General features: G+C 46.1%; 1 protein-coding gene across 1 annotated transcript in view; it reads right to left on the bottom strand.

Moving 5' to 3' along the window:
- Nucleotides 1-4684: 4684 nt before the first annotated feature.
- The window catches only part of LOC129711828 (TNF receptor-associated factor 1-like), a 39064-nt gene continuing 24151 nt past the window's right edge, over nt 4685-19597 (bottom strand). Inside the window, exons 4-6 of the mRNA XM_055659770.1 lie at nt 13974-14151; nt 12861-13009; nt 4685-6734 (exon numbers count right to left, since the gene is read on the bottom strand). Of these exons, the coding sequence (XP_055515745.1) occupies nt 6504-6734; nt 12861-13009; nt 13974-14151 (558 nt within the window). The 3' untranslated portion in view covers nt 4685-6503. The remainder of the gene's footprint in view (nt 6735-12860; nt 13010-13973; nt 14152-19597) is intronic.

Genomic DNA, 19597 nt, shown 5'->3' with positions numbered 1-19597 from the left:
CTTTTGCAGACTCTAACAGGTTTTCTTCCAAGATTGCCCTGTATTTGGCTCCATCCATCTTCCCATCAACTCTGACCAGCTTCCCTGTCCCTGCTGAAGAAAAGCATCCCCACAGCATGATGCTGCCACCACCATGTTTCACAGTGGGGATGGTGTGTTCAGGGTGATGTGCAGTGTTAGTTTTCCGCCACACATAGCGTTTTGCATTTAGGCCAAAAACTTCAATTTTGGTCTCATCTGACCAGATCACCTTCCTCCACATGTTTGCTGTGTCCCCCATATGGCTTGTGGCAAACTGCAAACGGGACTTCTTATGGCTTTTTTTCAACAATGGCTTTCTTCTCGCCTTCTTCCATAAAGGCCCGATTTGTGGAGTGCACAACTAATAGTTGTCCTGTGGACAGATTCTCCCACCTGAGCTGTGGATCTCTGCAGCTCCTCCAGAGTTACCATGGGCTTCTTGGCTGCTTCTCTGATCAATGCTCTCCTTGCCCGGCCTGTCAGTTTAGGTGGACAGTCATGTCTTGGTAGGTTTGCAGTTGTGCCCTACTCATTCCATTTTCGGATGATGGATTGAACAGTGCTCTGTGAGATGTTCAAAGCTTGGGATATTTTTTTATAACCTAACCCTGCTTTAAACTTCTCCACAACTTTATCCCTGACCTGTCTGGTGCGTTCCTTGGGCTTCATGATGCTGTTTGTTCACTAATGTTCTCTAACAAACCTCTGAGGCCTTCACAGAACAGCTGTATTTATACTGAGATTAGATTACACAGGGGCGTAGGGGGCGCTGCTCTGGCAGCAGCCATGTCAGCAGCGCGTTAGTTTTTTTTTTTCAATTTTTTTTAGTATGTTTTAAAGTATGTTTTTGATGTTCCTCGGTGTGTCTTGTGTGGGGGGTGGTGTGGGGGGGTAAGGAGGAAACCGCTTCGGTCGCCTCCTCCATGGAGAGGTGACTTTTTCCAGGCCTTTCCACGGAGATGCGCCCGGGACTTCAGCGGCGGGCGCAGTGTGGACTCTCGGAGTGGAGCGGGTGAGCCCTCGCTGGGGCTTGCCGGAGGGGAACGCTCGGTTTAGCAAGCCCGCGGCAGCCTGAAGCTGCGGTCTGCAGAGTTCCAGCTGGCGCGGCGTCTACAGCCCGGGATCCCTCGTGGGGGACCCGGTGGGGGCAAGAAGAAGCCATCAATGCCGCCCCGCAGCCAACTTCTCTACCGCGGGCCCGGCGTGAACTTAACATCACCCCTGGAGGGGAGCTTCGACCGCCGGCCCTGCAGTCCTCCTTCTGGCTGCGGCGGAGACTTTAAATCTCGACCGATCGGCCTACACCATCTTAAAGCCGCGGTCTCCGGTGAGGAAGAGCCGATCCTGGACTGACTCTGGACTCTGGTCCTGTCCACGGGGGGGAAATGGAGGAGGACTGGCCAAATTTTGTGCCTTCCACCACAATGATGAATGCTGTGGTGGATGTTTGTGTTACAGTTTTATTGTGGTTGTGTGTTCTTTATTATTGTACTGCTGCTGACAACCCAAATTCCACCGACCCTGGTTGTGTGGCAATAAATTCTATCTATCTATCTAATTCTATCTATCTATCTATCTATCTATCTGTCTATCTGTCTGTCTGTCTGTCTGTCTGTCTGTCTGTCTGTCTGTCTGTCTGTCTGTCTATCCTCTATTTATTAATTAGGTGACTTCTGAAGGCAATTGGTTGCACTGGATTTTATTCAGGGGTATCAGAGTAAAGGGGGCTGAATACTTTTGCACACCACACTTTTCAGTTTTTTATTTGTAAAAAAAATTGAAAACCATGTATCATTTTCCTTCCACTTCACAATTATGCACCACTTTGTGTTGGTCTACCACATAAAATCCCAATAAAATACATTTACGTTTGTGGTTGTAGCGTGACAAAATGTGGAAAAGTTCAAGGGGTATGAATACTTTTGCAAGCCACTGTATATCTCATCCCTCAGAATCCTCTTCAGTAACTAGCATGGATGTTCGGCTCACTGGTCTATAGTTCCTAGGATTTTCTTTGCAATCCTTCTTTATTTAAGAGGCACAACATTAGCCAACCTGCAGTCTCCCGAGACAATCATGTCTGAATGCTGCGGGGAGGTTCCTAAAGGGGAACCTTGATATTAGTTTAGTTTACAGATCAAGCACGGAAACAGGCCCTAGTCCACGCCGTCCAGCGATCCCTATACTTCTATCCTGCACACGAGGGACAATTTTTAACAAACCCAATTAACCTACAAACCTATACGTCTTTGTAGTGTGGGAGGAAACCAGGGCAAACTGATGCGGTCACAGGGAGAACGTAGAAACTCCATACAGACAGCATCCATAGTCAGGCTCGCTGGGGCTGTAAAGCAGCAACTCTACCACTGTGTCACTGTGCCGCCGATTTGATGACACAAGATTAATGACATTAAGACATCTGTACATGCTCCAAGCCAGCAGGAACAACGATTCAACAGCCTTGTGACAGATCTCTATAATTATACAACTCTGATCTTGTATGTGTTTATGTGTGTCTGTGTATAATCACATCTTCTCGAAAAAACAACGAGCTAACAGTAAAATGTTTACATATTCCGGCAGAGATTTATCCCGTTGACTCCGAATTCACATTATCTGCAAAATTCATGCTTTATTTCTCGAGTTATTAATCAATTCAAAAATTTCTCGGATTATTAATTAATTCAAAAATCTGAAAAAACATTTTTAATAAACCCGGCTGGTTTCGGCTGATGACGTCTGCGTGCTGCAGTCTTGGATCTGCGTGCTGCGAGTGACGTTACTCCCCCCCCTCTCCCTTCCCTCCCCCCCCCCCATTATTCAAAAGACGCAGCCCTCTCAACCCCCCCCTCCACTTCTCTCTCCCCCCCTCTCCCCTCTCCTCTCTCCCCTCCTCTCTCTCCCCCCTCCTCTCCCCCCTCCTCCTCCCCTCCTCCTCCTCCTCCTCCCCCCTCCCCTCCCCATCCCCCCCCTCCTCCTCCCCCCTCCTCCTCCCCCCCCCTCCTCCTCCCCCCCCTCCCCCCCTCCTCCTCCCCCCTCCTCCCCCTCCCCCCTCCCTCCCCCCCTCCCCTCCTCCCCCCATCTCCCTCTTCCCCCAACCTCTCCCTCCTCCACCCCCGTTATTCAAAAGACGTTTGGTAATCGCTTTCTCTCGGGGATCACTCTCTCTCTCGCGCTCTCTCTCGGCTCCTCTGTCGGCTCCTCTCTCTCCCCCCCCCCCCCCCCCCCCCCCCCTCCCCTCCACCCCCCCCCCCCCCCCCCCGGCATCTCTTCCACTCTCCCCACCTTCTCCCTCCCCACCCCCCCCCTCTCTAACCCCCCTTTCTCCCCTCCTCTCTCCTCCCCCATCCTCTCTCTCCCCCCTTTCTCTCCCTTCCTCCCCCTGGCCTCTCTCTTCTCCCCCTCTCTTCCCCCCCCATCTCACCCCTCTCTCCCCCCCCACCCCCCCCCCCCCCCCCCCCCCTCCCCCTCCCTCTGAGGCTGCAATGTGCCATCCCTGGTCCTGTGTACTTCCCAAGTTCTATAGTTTAAAATATTTGTCCGTTGCTGTTCCCATTGTCCTGCAGAAAATTACACATGCTTTCTTAATTCAGGTGTCCAATAGCGCAGTTCTGTTGAATTTTGATTTAGGAATATGTTGTTAAGAATTAACATGCCTGTTAAGGAAACAGGAAGATAGACATAAGATGCTGGAGTAACTCAGAGGTCAGGCAGCATCTCTGGAAAAAAGGAATAGGTAATATTTTGGGTCGAGACCTCAAACATCGCCTATTCCTTCTCTGCAGAGATTTTGCTGAGTTACTCCAGCAATTTGTGTCTATCTTCGGTGTAAACCAGCATCTGCAGTTCCTTCTTACACTGGGAAACAGAAAGCCCACTTGTAATGATTGGCAATTTAAAATCTATATAACTAAAATTCTCATCTCGACCACTTCCTGTCTGCGCTGTATATTGATTTTAGAAAAAACGCCACCATGTATCGCTATGATTTTTGGCCATCTTACTCGCAGTCCTCCGCTGCTGAGGCAGCCCTGAGGATTTTTTCGATCGATAAAAAATAAAAAATTCATGACTGTTTAAAAAATCTTGAGATCAGTTGATTGGTCCTCTCGCCTGTAAATCATCATGATGTAGGTAACGCCCCTTCCGATTGGGGGGGGGGGGGGGGGCAGGACTATAAAACCCCGTATGCCTGGACGTGACTCAGTCACTCTGGAAGATCGCGAGGGAGAGGCCGAAACTATGATTCTACTGTGAGTCTACTGAACTGTGAGTCTACTAAACTGTGAGCCTACTGAACTGTGAGCCTACCTTTTATGTGGTTATGTGCTTTATGTGGTTGAAATGAAAGCAAATGGATTGAATTGTTGGCTGGCCCCACCTGCCCTGTGCTTTTGGTTTTGCCTTTGCTTCGCTTGAGCTCACCTGAAATGAAAGCAAATGGATTGTATTGTTGGCTGGCCCTGCCTGCCCTGTGCTTGACTTGACTTGACTTGAAATGGATTGACTTGACATGAAATGGATTGAAATGAATTGTTGGCCCTGCACTCACTGTGCCTGACTTGACTTTGGCCCAACACACCCATCCTCGCCTTCCAGAACCCCCCCCCCACCCCCCCCCCCCCACTGGCCACCAATAATGGAATTGGTTGAGAGGTGGAATATTGCATTGGAGGAACCAGCCCTCCCGTGTGAACCTGGGACCCAACGGGTCCCACTTAGTCTAGTACACATTATAACTCTAACTCACAAATGCCAAATTGTGATATCATTATGAAACGGAAGATATATCTGAAATCAACCTAACCAAGAAAACAATGAGAATTGAGAGTACAAAGCATCCTCAGGACTAGCGTTAACCTGTATAGCCCTTAATGAAATGAAATGAGTTGTTTGGCCTGCCCTGTGCTTTTGCTTTGCCTTTGCTTTGTTTGACCTCACTTGAAATGAAAGCAAATGGATTGTATTGTTGGATGGCCCCGCCTGCCCTGTGCTTTTGGTTTTGCCTTTGCTTTGCTTGAGTTCACCTGAAATGAAAGCAAATGGATTGTATAACAGTGCCAATTAAAATATGATTTGAAGCATATTTTGTGAAAATAGTTTTTTTTTTAAATTATCATTCAAACTCAGTTGGCAATAGATATTAGCTTAAGAACAGCTTTACCTCTTTTTGAAATTAAAAATAATAAGATGCCAATTCAAAAAGTCATCCATCACAAATACTTGGGCTGAAGCAATTCAGGGACTGACTGTCCTGTTTTTATCAGTATTTCTGTACAATTTTGGTGCAGTGATCGAGTTGCTGGCTTACAGCACCAGAGGCGCAAGTTCATTCCTGACTACGAATGCTGTCTGTACGGAGCTTAAACGTTCTCCCTGGGTTTTCTCCAGTTGATCCGGTTTCCTCCCACACTCCAAAGACATACAGGGGCGGTCGAAGCTCCCGTGTCGAGGCGGGCGAAGCTCCTGCGGTTGGAGCTCCCAAAAGTGGATCCCCAGCAAAGGGACCGCCAGCCCCACGATGTTAGGCTGCATTGCGGACGGAGATACGATACGGAAAAAGTTGCATCTCCGTCGAAGAAAGAGATTTAAAAAAGTTTCCCCCGCACCCCCCCCACATAATATATAACAATAGACAATGGACAAAAGACAACAGGTGCAGGAGTAGGCCATTTGGCCCTTCGAGCCAGCACCGCCATATCATGTGATCATGGCTGATCATCCCCAATCAGTACCCCGTTCCTGCCTTCTCCCCATATCTCCTGACTCCGCTATTTTTAAGAGCCCTACTAGCTCTCCCTTGAAAGCATCCAGAGAAACTGCCTCCACCGCCCTCTGAGGCAGAGAATTCCACAGACTCACCACTCTCTGTGAGAAAAAGTGTTTTCTCGTCTCCGTTCTAAATGGCTTACCCTTTATTCTTAAACTGTGGCCCCTGGTTCTGGACTCCCCCAACATCGGGAACATATTTCCTGCCTCTAGTGTGTCCAAACCCTTAACAATCTTATATGTTTCAATGAGATATCCTCTCATCCTTCTAAACTCCAGAGTGTACAAGCACAGCTGCTCCATTCTCTCAGCATATGACAGCCCCGCCATCCCGGGAATTAACTTTGATTAGCAGAGCTCAGAAGGTTTGGACCGGTCCCATGACACCTGAGTCTCTCCTGAAGATGGCAGGAAAGAAGTGGCAACAGTGGGAACGCTGGAGGAGATCGATGTACAAGGCTACCATGGACCCGGTAAGATGGACCTTGACATCAGAAAGATGAGGTGAGATTCTTTTGGAACAATATTTTTTATTTTTGTGGTTTGATTCCTCCATTTACCGTTACTGAAGTCCTAATTATTGAGTTCATTACCAGCTTACAATGCAGAAGAGACGATAACGTATTATGTATATTATATCACGTTACATATAGTATAGGTTGCGCGATGCTAACTATGTCCCAAACATCTAGGACATCTCCATCCATCGTGGATTATGATGGCACATTTGCGGGGACTATCTCAGCACCCACAAACATTTCCTCGCTGTCCACCAACTCGCTGAAGCACTGGTGGAATTCAGGCAAGGCCATGAACATGTGGAAGCCATGGGGTGTGTTCATTCCTTCCACGGGTCTTTGTGAAGCTGGGTCTTGGTCACTGGGCACACAGATCCTCAGAATGGACTGTTGTCGATCTCTTGCATTTAGTAAAGCAAGTTTCACCTGTCAAAAGAGAAGGCACAATCTGAGCTTCAACCCTGAGACTCATAGAGTCACAGTCATACGTCATGGAAACAGGCCCTTCAGCCCAACTTACCCATGCCAACCAAGTAAAGTCAATTTTATTTCTATAGCACATTTAAAAACAACTCTTGTTGACCAAAGTGCTTAACATTAGTGCAGGTACTAACTTGCTACAAACAGTGGTACATAGATCAACAATACATACAGCGCTCCCTCAGAGGACCTCAAGAAAGGCTTGAGAGTAGAAATAAGTCTAGACTTTAAAGAGTTGATGGAGGGGGAAGTTCTGATGGGAAGAGGGATGCTGTTCCATAGTCTAGGTGCTGCAACCGCAAAAACGCAACCAAGAAGGCCTCCCATTTGCCCACATTTGGCCCACATCACTTTAAACCAGTGGTTCCCAACGTGGGGCGTACGCCCCACAGGGGGGCAATTTGATTTTTAAGGGGGGCAATTGAGCGCGACTGAGGAGGTCTGGGTCCAAATTTTCGATTTTAATTTTTTTTTACAATTTTTTAGTAATTTCTTGCTCAGAACTTTAACTGTCTTTTGTTTATTTCATTTTTCTTTTTCATGGATGCCATGTTCTTTTGAAGCTTGTTTAAACCAAGGTATTGGCGTTTTAAGCTTCTTCAGCTGAAACGGAGTTCACTTTTTAAATGATAATTATATATCACCACATGGGGGGGGGGGGCATCAGGATTTTAGAGGTGATTAGGTGGGGCATGGCCAAAAAAAGGTTGGGAACCACTGCTTTAAACCCTTCCTAGCCAGGTATATTTTAAATGGTGTTACAAGACCCATCTCACCTACCTCCTCTGGCAGCTCGTTCTACAATGCATTCACTATTTCCACATTTTGTTACATTACAGCCTTATTCTAAAATGGATTAAATTCATTTTTTGAATCATCAATCTACGCACAATACCCCATAATAAAAAAGCAGAAACAGATGTTTAGAAATGTTTACTAAGTTATTAAAAAGAAATAACTGAAATATCACATTTACATAAGTATTCAGACCCTTTGCTATGACACTCAAAATTCAGCTTAGGTTGGTCCTGTTTCCATTGATTATCCTTGAGATGTTTCTGCAAGTATTCTTCAGTCAATTTTCTTATCAGCTTTTTCCCTTTTTTCCTCCTTTGCTGTTAGTGTTACTGATTTCTTTGCTTGAGTGTAGCTCCAATTGTGTGTAGAAACAGATGTTTTTTTTTTCCTATAGAAAGTACTGTTGTGTTTCTAAATGTGGAAATGCGACAAAGGGGTTGTCCACATACTCACTGCTGTCCCTATTACATCCTGACCCTGTCCCTTCACTGATGGAGAAGAACTATTGTCATCAATGCTGGCCGATACTGACAGTTTGAATGCTGAAAGTTTTGTGCCGATCAGAAATTAGTGCAAAGAGTGCAAGCAAAGGAGTGCCAGAAATGGTGGTGGTGGTGGTGCATCAGTGGGAAGCTGAGCCTTTGAGGGAAGGAGATCGACACAAAAAGCTAAAGTAACTCAGCGGGTCAGACAGCATCTCTGGAGAAAAGGAATAGGTGACATTTTGGGTCGAGAACCTTCTTCAGACTGAGTCAGGGGAAAAGGAAATGAGAGATATAGACTGTGATATAGAATATAGAGCGAACAAATGAATGAAAGATATGCAAGAAATGAAACAGGCCATTGTTAGCTGTGGCCTAGGTGAGAATGTGTTACAGACAATGAGGCTCAACAAGACGACTTTGAAGCTGGTACAACTTGGGTGGGGGAGGAATGGGGAGAGAGCGAATGGTGGTGTTACTTGAAGTTAGAGAGACCATTAGTCATACCACTGGGCTGTAAGCTACCCAAGTGAAATATGAGATCCTGTTCCTCCAATTTGTACGTTCTTCCTGTGTCTGTACGTGGGTTTTCTCCGGGTGCTCCCTTTTTCTCACATTCCAAAGACATCCAGATTTAGAGGTTCAGTTTAGTTTGTTGTCACGTATACCGAGGTACAGTGAAAAGCTTTTGTTGCGTGCTAACCAGTCAGCGGTGAGAAAATGCATGATTACAATCGAGCCATCCATGGTGTACAGATACATGATAAGGGAGGAATGTTTAGGGCAAGATAAAGCCAGCAAAGTCTGATCAAAGATAGTCCAAGGGTCACCAATGACGTAGATAGTAGTTCAGGACAGCTCTCTAGTAGTGGTAGGATGATTCAGTTGCCTGATAACAGCTGGGAAGAAACTGTCCCTGAATCTGGAGGTGTGTGTTTTCACAATTCTATACCATTTGCCTGATAGTAGAGGGGAGAAACGAGAGTGGCTAGGGTGCGATGTCCTTGTTTATGCTGCTGGCCTTGCCGAGGCAACATGTCAATGGAAAGGATAAGGGGGAAATCCTTTAAAACCGAGATGAGAAGAACTTTTTTCACACAGAGAGTGGTGAATCTCTGGATCTCTCTGCCACAGAGGGTAGTTGAGGCCAGTTCATTGGCTATATTTAAGAGGGAGTTAGATGTGGCCCTTGTGGCTAAGGGGATCAGGGGGTATGGAGAGAAGACAGGTACGGGATACTGAGTTGGATGATCAGCCATGATCATATTGAATGGCCGTGCAGGCTCGAAGGGCCGAATGGCCTACTCCTGCACCTAATTTCTATGTTTCTATGTTTCTATGGAAGGGAGGTTGGTTTGTGTGATGATCTGGGCTGCGTCCACAATTCTCTGCAATTTCTTGCAGTCGCGGATGGAAATATTCCCAAACCAAGCTGTGTTCCATACTGATAAAATGCTTTCTACAACGCATCTGTAGAAGTTGGTGAGAGTTATAGGGGACATGCCAAACTTCCTAAGCCTTCTAAGGAAGTAGAGGCGTTAGTAGCTTTCTTGGTCGTTGCTTCAATATGGGTGGTCCAGGAGAAATTGTTGGTGATATTGACTCTGAGGAATTTGACGTTTTCAACCATCTCTACTTCGGCACCATCAATGCAAACTGGGGTATGTTCACTTCCTGAACTCTGATCACTATCTCCTTTGTCTTGCTGACATTGAGAGAAAGGTTGTTGTCTCGACACCAGGACACAAGGTTCTGAATCTTCTTCCTGTACTCCATCTCATCATTATTTGATATCCGGCCCACAATGGCGCAAATTTGTAAATTGAATTAGATTTGTACATGGCTACACAGTCGTGGGTGTACATGGAGTAAAGAAGGGGGCTGAGAACATCCTTGTGGAGTCCCCGTGTTGAGGATTATTGTGGAAGATAATTTGTCCCCTATCCTCACTGATTGGGGTCTGTTGGTCAGGAAGTCGAGGATCCATTTGCAGAGATGAGTGTGGACACCAAGTCCCGCGAGTTTGGCGATGAGCTTGGATGGTATAATGGTGTTAAAAGCAGAGCTGTTTATGAATAGGAGTCTGCCGTAGGTGTCTCTCTTATCCAGGTGTTCCAGGGATGAGTGTAGGACCAGGGAGATGGCATAGTCCATGGACCTGTTGTGGCGGTGGGCAACTGCAATGGATCAAGGCCGCCGGGTGGACTGGATTTAATGCATTCCATAATGTGCCCTCAAAACATTTCATGGTGGTGGATATCAAGGCCATGGGACGGCAGTCGTTTAGGCATGAGATCTTCAGCACCAAGGCTTCAGTAAGTTGTAAAATTGTTGCTCAAGTATAGGACAGTGTTAGTGTAGGGGTTGGCCTGGACTCGGTGGGCCAAAGGGCTGTATCTCTAATGTCTAAAATAAAGTCTAAGTTGCCCCAGTGCCAATGCAATGTTGATTTGCACAAAGATGGACACAAACTGAAATATTTCAAATGTCATTAGAAACGGGAATGGTGCCGGAGGATTGGCGTACTGCGCATGTTGTGCCATCGTTTAAAAAGGGTTCTAAGAGTAAACCTAGCAATTCTAGACCTGTTAGTTTGATGTCAGTGGTGGGCAAATTAATGGAGAGGATACTTAGAGATAATATATTTAAGCATCTGGATAAACAGGGTCTGATTAGGAACAGTCAACATGGATTTGTGCCTGGAAGGTCATGTTTGACTAATCTTCTTGAATTTTTTGAAGAGGTTACTAGGGAAATTGATGAGGGTAAAGCAGTGGATGTTGTCTATATGGACTTCAGTAAGGCCTTTGACAAGGTTCCACATGGAAGGTTGGTTAAGAAGGTTCAACTGTTGGGTATTAATGGTGGAGTAGCAAGATGGATTCAACAGTGGCTGAATGGGAGATGCAAGAGTAATGGTGGATGGCTGTTAGTCAGGTTGGAGGCCGGTGACTAGTGGGGTGCCTCAGGGATCTGTGTTGGGTCCACTGTTGTTTGTCATATACATCAATGATCTGGATGATGGTGTGGTAAATTGGATTAGTAAGTATGCAGATGATACTAAGATAGGTGGTGTTGTGGATAATGAAGTAGATTTTCAAAGTTTACAGAGAGATTTAGGCCATTTGGAAGAGTGGGCTGAAAGATGGCAGATGGAGTTTAATGCTGATAAGTGTGAGGTGCTACATCTTGGCAGGACAAATCAAAATAGGACGTACATGGTAAATGGTAACAAATTGAGGAATGCAGTTGAACAGAGGGATCTAGGAATAACTGTGCACAGTTCCCTGAAGGTGGAATCTCATGTAGATAGGGTGGTAAAGAAAGCTTTTGGTGGGCTGGCCTTTATAAATCAGAGCATTGAGTATAGAAGTTGGGATGCAATGTTAAAATTGTACAAGGCATTGGTGAGGCCAATTCTGGAGTATGGGGTACAATTTTGGTCGCCATATTATAGGAAAGATGTCAACAAAATAGAGAGAGTACAGAGGAGATTTACTAGAATGTTGCCTGGGTTTCAGCAACTAAATTACAGAGAAAGGTTGAACAAGTTAGGTCTTTATTCTTTGGGGTGCAGAAGGTTAAGGGGGGACTTGATAGAGGTCTTTAAAATGATGAGAGGGATAGACAGAGTTGACGTGGATAAGCTTTTTCCATTGAGAGTAGGGAAGGTTCAAACAAGAGGACATGATTTGAGAATTAAGGGACAGAAGTTTTGGGGTAACATGAGGGGGAACTTCTTTACTCAGAGAGTGGTAGCTGTGTGGAATGAGCTTCCAGTGGAAGTGGTGGAGGCAAGTTCGTTTTTATCATTTAAAAATAAATTGGATAGGTATATGGACGTGAAAGGAATGGAGTGTTATGATCTGAGTGCAAGTAAAAGGGACCAGGGGAGAAGAAGTGTTCGGCACGTACTAGAAGGGCCGAGATGGCCTGTTTCCGTGCTGTAATTGTTATATGGTCATATGGTTATAAACTGCTGGAGTAACTCCCGTTGAGTCAGTCCCGCATGTTGTGTCTATCTTCGAATTAAACCAGCATAGATCAGCAGTTCCTTCCTGCACATGTTGGTTTGCATTAGTTTGGATGAATAGCGTGAAGATGATCACTCAGCAGAAAGTCTCTCAACAAACAAGTGGCCTCCCTATTTTTAGCTGGAAGCAACTCTTTACTAGAAATGTAACTCTTTACCAAAAATAAATCTGAAGTGATCACTCATCATTTAACAGAGAGCAACAGCTGTTTTGTTTAGCATGGCAAGGGCACGCGCTATTTCAATGTACTAATTGGGCACATATTCCACCACGTAGGTCTCTGGTCTTTTTGCTTAAGGCCACAGGAAATATTATTCAACAATGCACAACTCTTTGGGCAAATACCAGGAGTAGGGTAAAAGAAGGGCAAATCAAGAACCAGTGGACACAGGTTTAAGATGAGAGCAAAAGGATATATTGGGAACCTGAGGGCAACTTTTTCATTCAGAGGGTTGGTATATGTAGAGGCAGTGACTATAACAGCATTTAAAAAGTCACTTGGACAGGTACATGGATAGCAAACGTTGAGAGAGATATGGGCCAAGCGCAATCAAATGGGACTAGCTTAGGTGGGGCATCTTGGTCGACATAATGAGTATGGCTGAAGGGCCTGTTTCCGTGCTATATGAGTCTATGACGTATCTAAAACATGTAGGTAGGGCAACGTCCCAGCTGATATTTTGAAAAAAAAAAAAGTGCAGGGAGAGGAATTTCAGCATGAGATTGGCAAGAAACTTTCTGGTTTTATGCATCCTTACCTTTTCTTTGAAAGGCCACTGAGTCAAGGCATCATAGTCTCCCTTCAGCAAGATGTAGTAGAGTGAAATGTGCGTTCCCTTCCAGTCTTCATGGCCATTCAGGTAGATACGTAGGCACATCTTATAACTATATGTGGAGAAATAAAATTCTGTGAAAGTAACAGAGGACAAGGAATCAATTCTCATAAATCTTCCGATTATCGTTGTACGTTTACAGAGCTCATCAGCGAAGCAGTTTAGTTTAGTTCCGTGTCCACGCCGACCAGCGGTCCCCGCACATTATCACTAACCGACACACACCAGGGACAGTTTTTTTACACATACGCCAAGCCAATTAACCTACATACCTGTACGTCTTTGGAGTGTGGTGGAAACCGAAGATCTCGGATAAAACGCACGCAGTCTTGGGGAAAACGTACAAACTTCGTACAGACAGCACCTGTAGTCGGGATCGAACCCAGGCTCTGGTGCTACAAGTGCTGTAAGGCAGCAGCTCTACCGCATTATAATGACAAACAGTATGTTGGTCTTCATTGCACGGGGACTGGAGTATCAGTACAGTCATGTTGTTCAATTGACCAGGCCAACTTGTGTGACACCATTTGTAATATTGTGTACAGGTCTGGCTTTTCTTCTGATGGAACAACGGCCTTGCTATTGGATTGTGATGAAGGTTAAAGACTGGACTTACGCTGTCCAAATTGAGAAGAATTCTCATGTGAACACATAGATTCAATACTGAGGGCTGGAAGTTGACTATTCAGGGCTTCACTTAAATCTTTGGAAATGACTGTCTAAGGTGATTCTGAAGATTCAATCTTTAAATTTATTCAAGACAAAATATATCAATTTCATATCCCGAGGTCAATATATTTAGGTATTAAGGGAAGCAACGGATATGGGGTTAGTGCAGGAAAGTGGTGCTGAGGTAAAAATATCCGTCATGATAATATTGAATGTAACAGCAGGCTTGATGGGCTGAATGGCCAACCGCTACTTCTGTGTTTTATGTTCCAAGCAGAAACAAAACTCCATTCGGGGTGCAGGAGGTAAGGTGTTGTGTTAAAGGTGCAATTGTCACACAAACAACAGAGGTATTTACGATGATCCTACCACTAGAATCCAAGTAAGGGTTTGTCCCATCAATGGCTTCTTGAAACCTTTCTTGAATTTGTGGAATTCTCCAGATAAATACACCACAGTGTGTCATAGATTCCAGTGCTGTAACCTTTGCAGTTCGGACTTGTATAGCTTGGTCTGTTCGATGCATTCTGGACTGAAGGACTGTCAGCTTTTGGGAGACATAATGTTAAAGAAAAGATCATTGTTGAAGAAAAGGGTTTACTGGTTCAGATAATATTCTTCATTTGTGCTATTCATTTAGAATAGAATATTTATTACATGTCATTTGAACCTCAGTGAGGCTCAAACGAAACTCCGTTTCCACAGCCATACAAACAAAGACAATTCCTACAAAACATACAAACAATTCAATTTACACAAACATCCATCACAGTGAATCTCCTCCTCACTGTGATGGACGGCAAAGTCTTTTCTCTCCCCTGCACCATTTTTTCTCCCGACGTTGAAGTCCCAGGCGGGCGATGAGTCCCATGGCCATTTTAGGCCGCGCCGAGCGATGAACAGCCCCGCTCCCAGTCTAAAACTCACGAAGTCAGAGCCCCCGGCGGGCGCTGGAATGTCCCGCGGCCATTAAGCCGCGCCAGGCGATGTACGGCCCCGCTCCGGGTCATTCCAACCCCGCGACACAGGCTGGAGAAGTCGCGTTGCGAGAGCTCCGAAAAGCGGTCTCTCACACGGACCTGCGAGCTCCCGATGTTCCAGTCCACCGGACCTGCGGCTGTAGTTGGAGCTTCCGAGCTCCGGGTCAGGCCGCAGCAGCGAGCCACCACCGCTCCCCACGCTCTAAGGCCGATCAGCCCCATGTTGGTAAGTCCGCAGCTCCGCGGCTGGAGCCCCCGGGTCGTTCTAGCTGGAGGCCGCTCCACGGTGTTAGGCCCCAACGACAACGGAGACCCGACAGGAAAAAGGTCGGGTCTCCCATGCAGGGAAAAGATTTTTAAAAGTTTCCCCCTTCCCCCCCCTGCCCCCCACATATACACAGTTATTAAAACAGTATTAAAAAAAACACGAACAACTACACTTAATTAGACAAAAAATAAAAAAAGACAGACAGGCTGAAGGGGCCGCTGCAACAGTGGGTCACGCCACCACTTGGTTAACTGTAAAATGAAACAGGTGAATACATTATATATAAGAAGTTTTTAATCTCCCACTAAAATCAAACACTTCAAATTGTTCTATTGCTATAGAAGGAGAGAATTCCACCCTTCTAGGGATTCAAATTACTCTTATTATCCACTTCTTTCTGTACACATCGTTTCTGAAACATGGGTAGTCTCAGAATACCGTAAAATCAGGCAATTATTTTTGGGTATCATAGAATAGAATAGAATGCCTTTTGTTGTCATTCAAACAGCTTGGTTTGAACGGAATTGCATTTCTATGGTCTTAACATTACAAAAAAACAAGACCCACACTGAACACAATTTACACAAACATCCATCACAGTGAATCTCCAACACCTCCTCATTGTGATGGAAGACAAAAGTCTTATTTCTTCCCTTGGTTCTTCTCCCGCGGTCCAGCAATCCAACCGCAACATCGAGGCGACTGGAGCTCCCGATGTTAAAGCCCCCGGCGGGCGATGGTAAGCCCCGCGGCCGTTTAAGCCGCGCTGAGCGATGTTAGGCCCCGCTCCGAGTCCTTTAAACCCCGTGATTCCAGCGGGAGAAGTTGCCGTTGCGGGAGCACCGAAAAGCGTTCTCCCACCAGGGACCTGCGAGCTCCCGATGTTCCTGTCCACTTGGCCTGCGGCTGGAGCCTCCGAAGCTCCGAAGTCGGGTTGCAGCCGCACGCCACCACAGCTCTCCCCGCTACAAAGTCGGCCAGCAACTGGAGCCCTCAGGTTGGCCACCGCCGGCTCCACGGTGTTAGGCCCAATAACATCGGAGACCCGACAGGGAAAAAGTCGGGACCCCGTAAAGGAAAGATATTAAATGGTTTCCCCCCCCCCACACATATACACAGCTAAAAAATAATAAAAACTAGAATCAAAAACATACATTTAACGAGCCAAAAATTAAAAAATGACAGACGGACTGCGGTTGAGCCGCTGCCATTAGGCGCCACTATACTGACCATTTGTCCCTAGACCATAGAGTCATATAGCATGAAAACAGGCCTCGGCCCAAGTTGCCCACGCCAACCAAGATGCCCCATCTACATTAGTCCCACCTACCTGTGTTTGGCTCATATCTCTGTAAACATTTCCCATCTACGTACTTGTCTAATTGTTTCTTAAATGTTGCGATAGTACCTGCAGGGTGTACCATAGGGTGCTGTTAAATCTTTAGCAATTAGGCCACTAAACATGTTCTGTCAATATAAGGCTGCAGTAATGGCACGCTAAAATTGAAATACTGTACTTGAAAAGCTAGTAAAGGAGGTTAGATGAAATATTAGTTTACTTGAGGAAAGCTAGTAAGAGGAGGTTAGATCCGGGTGCTGTATGTACAGAGTTTGTACCCATGGGTGGGAAGGTCAGTAAAGATGTACGGGTTTGTAGGCATTTATTGATTGTAAACTGTTCCTAGTGTGAGGATTGTGCTGGTGTACGGGAATCGCTGGTCTTGGACAGGGTGGCACGGTGGGCTTAGCTGCATTGTATCTGCAAACTATAAACTAAACTAAATAGTGGAATCGACACCAGGTAAGAGCACCAGTGAAAGTTCTGTAAAACTTCCAAAGCAATACAATACAATACAATACAATACAATACAATTTATTTGTCACTTGAACCTCATAGAGGCTCAAGTGAAATGTTGTTTCTGCAGTCATACATACCAGAAAAAAAAGACCCAAGACACAACACAATTTACACAGACATCCATCACAGCGCATCTCCACCTCGCTGTGATGGAAGGCAAAAAAAAACGTATCTCTCCCCTGCACTTCCCTCTCCCCCCGATGTCAGAGTCAAAGTTGCCCCCGGCGGGCGATAATTTTTAAATGCAAGGCCGCGCTCCGGGTGTGTAGGATTGTGGCAAAGTCCCGGCCGTTGAAGCCACGCCGGGGTGATGTAAGGCCCCGCTCCAGGTCATCCTCGACCACGCTACTCGGGCGGGAGAAGTCGCCGTTGCGGAAGCCCCGAAAAGCAGTCTCCCAACAGGGACCCACGGGCTCCCAGTGTCACTGTCCACCAGACCTGCGGTAAGCCTCCGAATCTCCGACTAAACTACCGCTCCTCCCGCTCCGGACTCGGCCAGCTCCGTGATGGTGATTAGCTCCGCAGCTCCGTGACTGGAGCCCCAGGACGTTCCTGCTGGAGGCTGCTCCATGGTGCAGCCCCAACGACAAAGGAGACCCGACAGGGAAAGGTTGGGTTCTCCGTGCAGGGGAAAAAATTTTTCAAAGCACACATACACACACATACCCCATCAAAAAAATAAAAACTACATTAAAACGGGACAAAAAATAACAAAAAGACAGACTGCAGAGGCCGCTGCGACGTGAGTCGCGCCGCCCACCGGAAGAAAAAAAAGCAATAACTGGATGCTGAATTAAGGGTAATATTGGATGGGTTGAAAGATCCAAAAAAAAATACAAAATATCATTGTCCAAACATTCCTGACAGTGGACCCCACACCTAAAGTGTTGACTTTCCTCGGATGCTGCCTGACTTGATTGATTGAAAGATAAAGTATGGAAACAGGCCCTTCACCCCACCGACTTCATGCCGACCACTAAAGACTTGCTGAGTCTTTTTTCAGGCATTTTATGTTTTTGGTTGATACATTCAGCATCTGCAGGTTTTATTTTTGTTTAACGTTACAGCACCTCCCTTCATTAGCAAAGGAACGGTTTGAACGGCATTAATATACACTGGAGTACATTGCCACCAATATCTTTGGGTCTTGATAGAGTCAGTGAGTCTTATGTCCCTGTCCCACTTAGGAAACCTGAACGGAAACCTCTGGAGACGTTGCGCCTTACCCAAGGTTTCCGTGCGGTTCCCGGAGGTTTTTGTCAGTCTCCCTACCTGCTTCCACTACCTGCAACCTCCGGCAACCACCTGCAACCTCCGGAAACTGCACAGAAACCTTGGGTGGGGCGCAAAGTCTCCAGAGCTTTCCGTTCAGGTTTCCTAAGTGGGACAGGGGCATTACAGCACGGAAACAAGTCCTTGGGCCCAACTTGCCCACGCCAACCAAGATCCCCCATCTACACTAGTCCCATCCGCCTGCGTTTGGCCCACATCCCTCGAACCCTTTCCTATCGAGGTACCTGTCCAAATGTTTAAGAAGGAACTGCAGATGCTGGAAAATCGAAAGTAGACAAAAGTACTGGAGAAACTCAGCGGGTGCAGCAGCATCTATGGAGCGAAGGAAATAGGCAACGTTTCGTCCCGAAGCTGCCCGACCCGCTGAGTTACTCCCGCACTTTGAGTCCTTTTGTGTATTAACCAGCAACTGCAGTTCTTGTTTCTACTAATACAATGATATTCACTTATTTGATTATAGCAGATCATTGGCAATAATGTACACTATCCCAACATTGCATCCTTTATCTTTCTTTATATGCTCAATTCACAAGATATCCTTGGCTGGAACAAGTATAGGGAGCCGACAAAGAAGGAATGTTGTTTGCATTGTATAAAATGTAAGTGGTTGCCAAGGGTGGCAAGATTCAACAGATTCAAGAGAGTTTATTGTCATGTGTCCCTGATAGGATGCAGGTGATGCAGGTGATGCAAGTGATGCAAGTGATGCAGGTGATGCAGGTGATGCAGGTGATGCAAGTGATGCAGGTGATGCAGGTGATGCAGGTGATGCAAGTGATGCAGGTGATGCAAGTGATGCAGGTGATGCAAGTGATGCAGGTGATGCAGGTGATGCAGGTGATGCAGGTGATGCAGGTGATGCAAGTGATGCAGGTGATGCAAGTGATGCAGGTGATGCAGGTGATGCAGGTGATGCAAGTGATGCAGGTGATGCAGGTGATGCAGGTGATGCAAGTGATGCAGCAAGTGATGCAGGTGATGCAGGTGATGCAAGTGATGCAGGTGATGCAGGTGATGCAGGTGATGCAGGTGATGCAGGTGATGCAAGTGATGCAAGTGATGCAAGTGATGCAGGTGATGCAGGTGGCTGCAGCAGCCAAGAAGACAAACACTGAGAGAAAATAATTGTGCTAAAATGATTTATTCTCAGAATATTAGATGGACGGTACAGTGGCGCAACTGTTCAATCCTGACCTCGGGTGCTATCTGTATGGAGTTTGCATGTTCTCCCTGTGACTGCATAGTTTTCCTCCGGGTGCTCCAGTTTCCTCCCACACCCCAAAGATGTGTGGGTTTATAGGTTAATTGGCCTCTGTAAATTACCCCTAGTGTGTAGGGAGTGGGTGAGAAAGTGGGATGATGTAGAACTAGTGTGAACGGGTGATCGATGGTCAGTATTGATTTGGTGGGCCGAATGGCCTGTTTCCATGCTGCATCTCTAAACTAAGATCAATATTTTAAAGTTGTATTGATGGAATCCGATGGGACCAAAGCACAACACAGGTATATTTACAAATGTTACATGATACAGGTCAAAAAATAAAATAAAATATAATAGAATTATAGAAGAGCAAATACAAGAAAACCAAGTCTG

This window comes from Leucoraja erinacea, chromosome 31 (genome assembly GCF_028641065.1).
Source record: "Leucoraja erinacea ecotype New England chromosome 31, Leri_hhj_1, whole genome shotgun sequence".
Lineage (NCBI taxonomy): Eukaryota > Metazoa > Chordata > Chondrichthyes > Rajiformes > Rajidae > Leucoraja > Leucoraja erinaceus.
The sequence above is the reverse complement of the archived record's forward strand: the minus strand, read 5'-3'. Positions and strand labels throughout refer to the sequence as shown.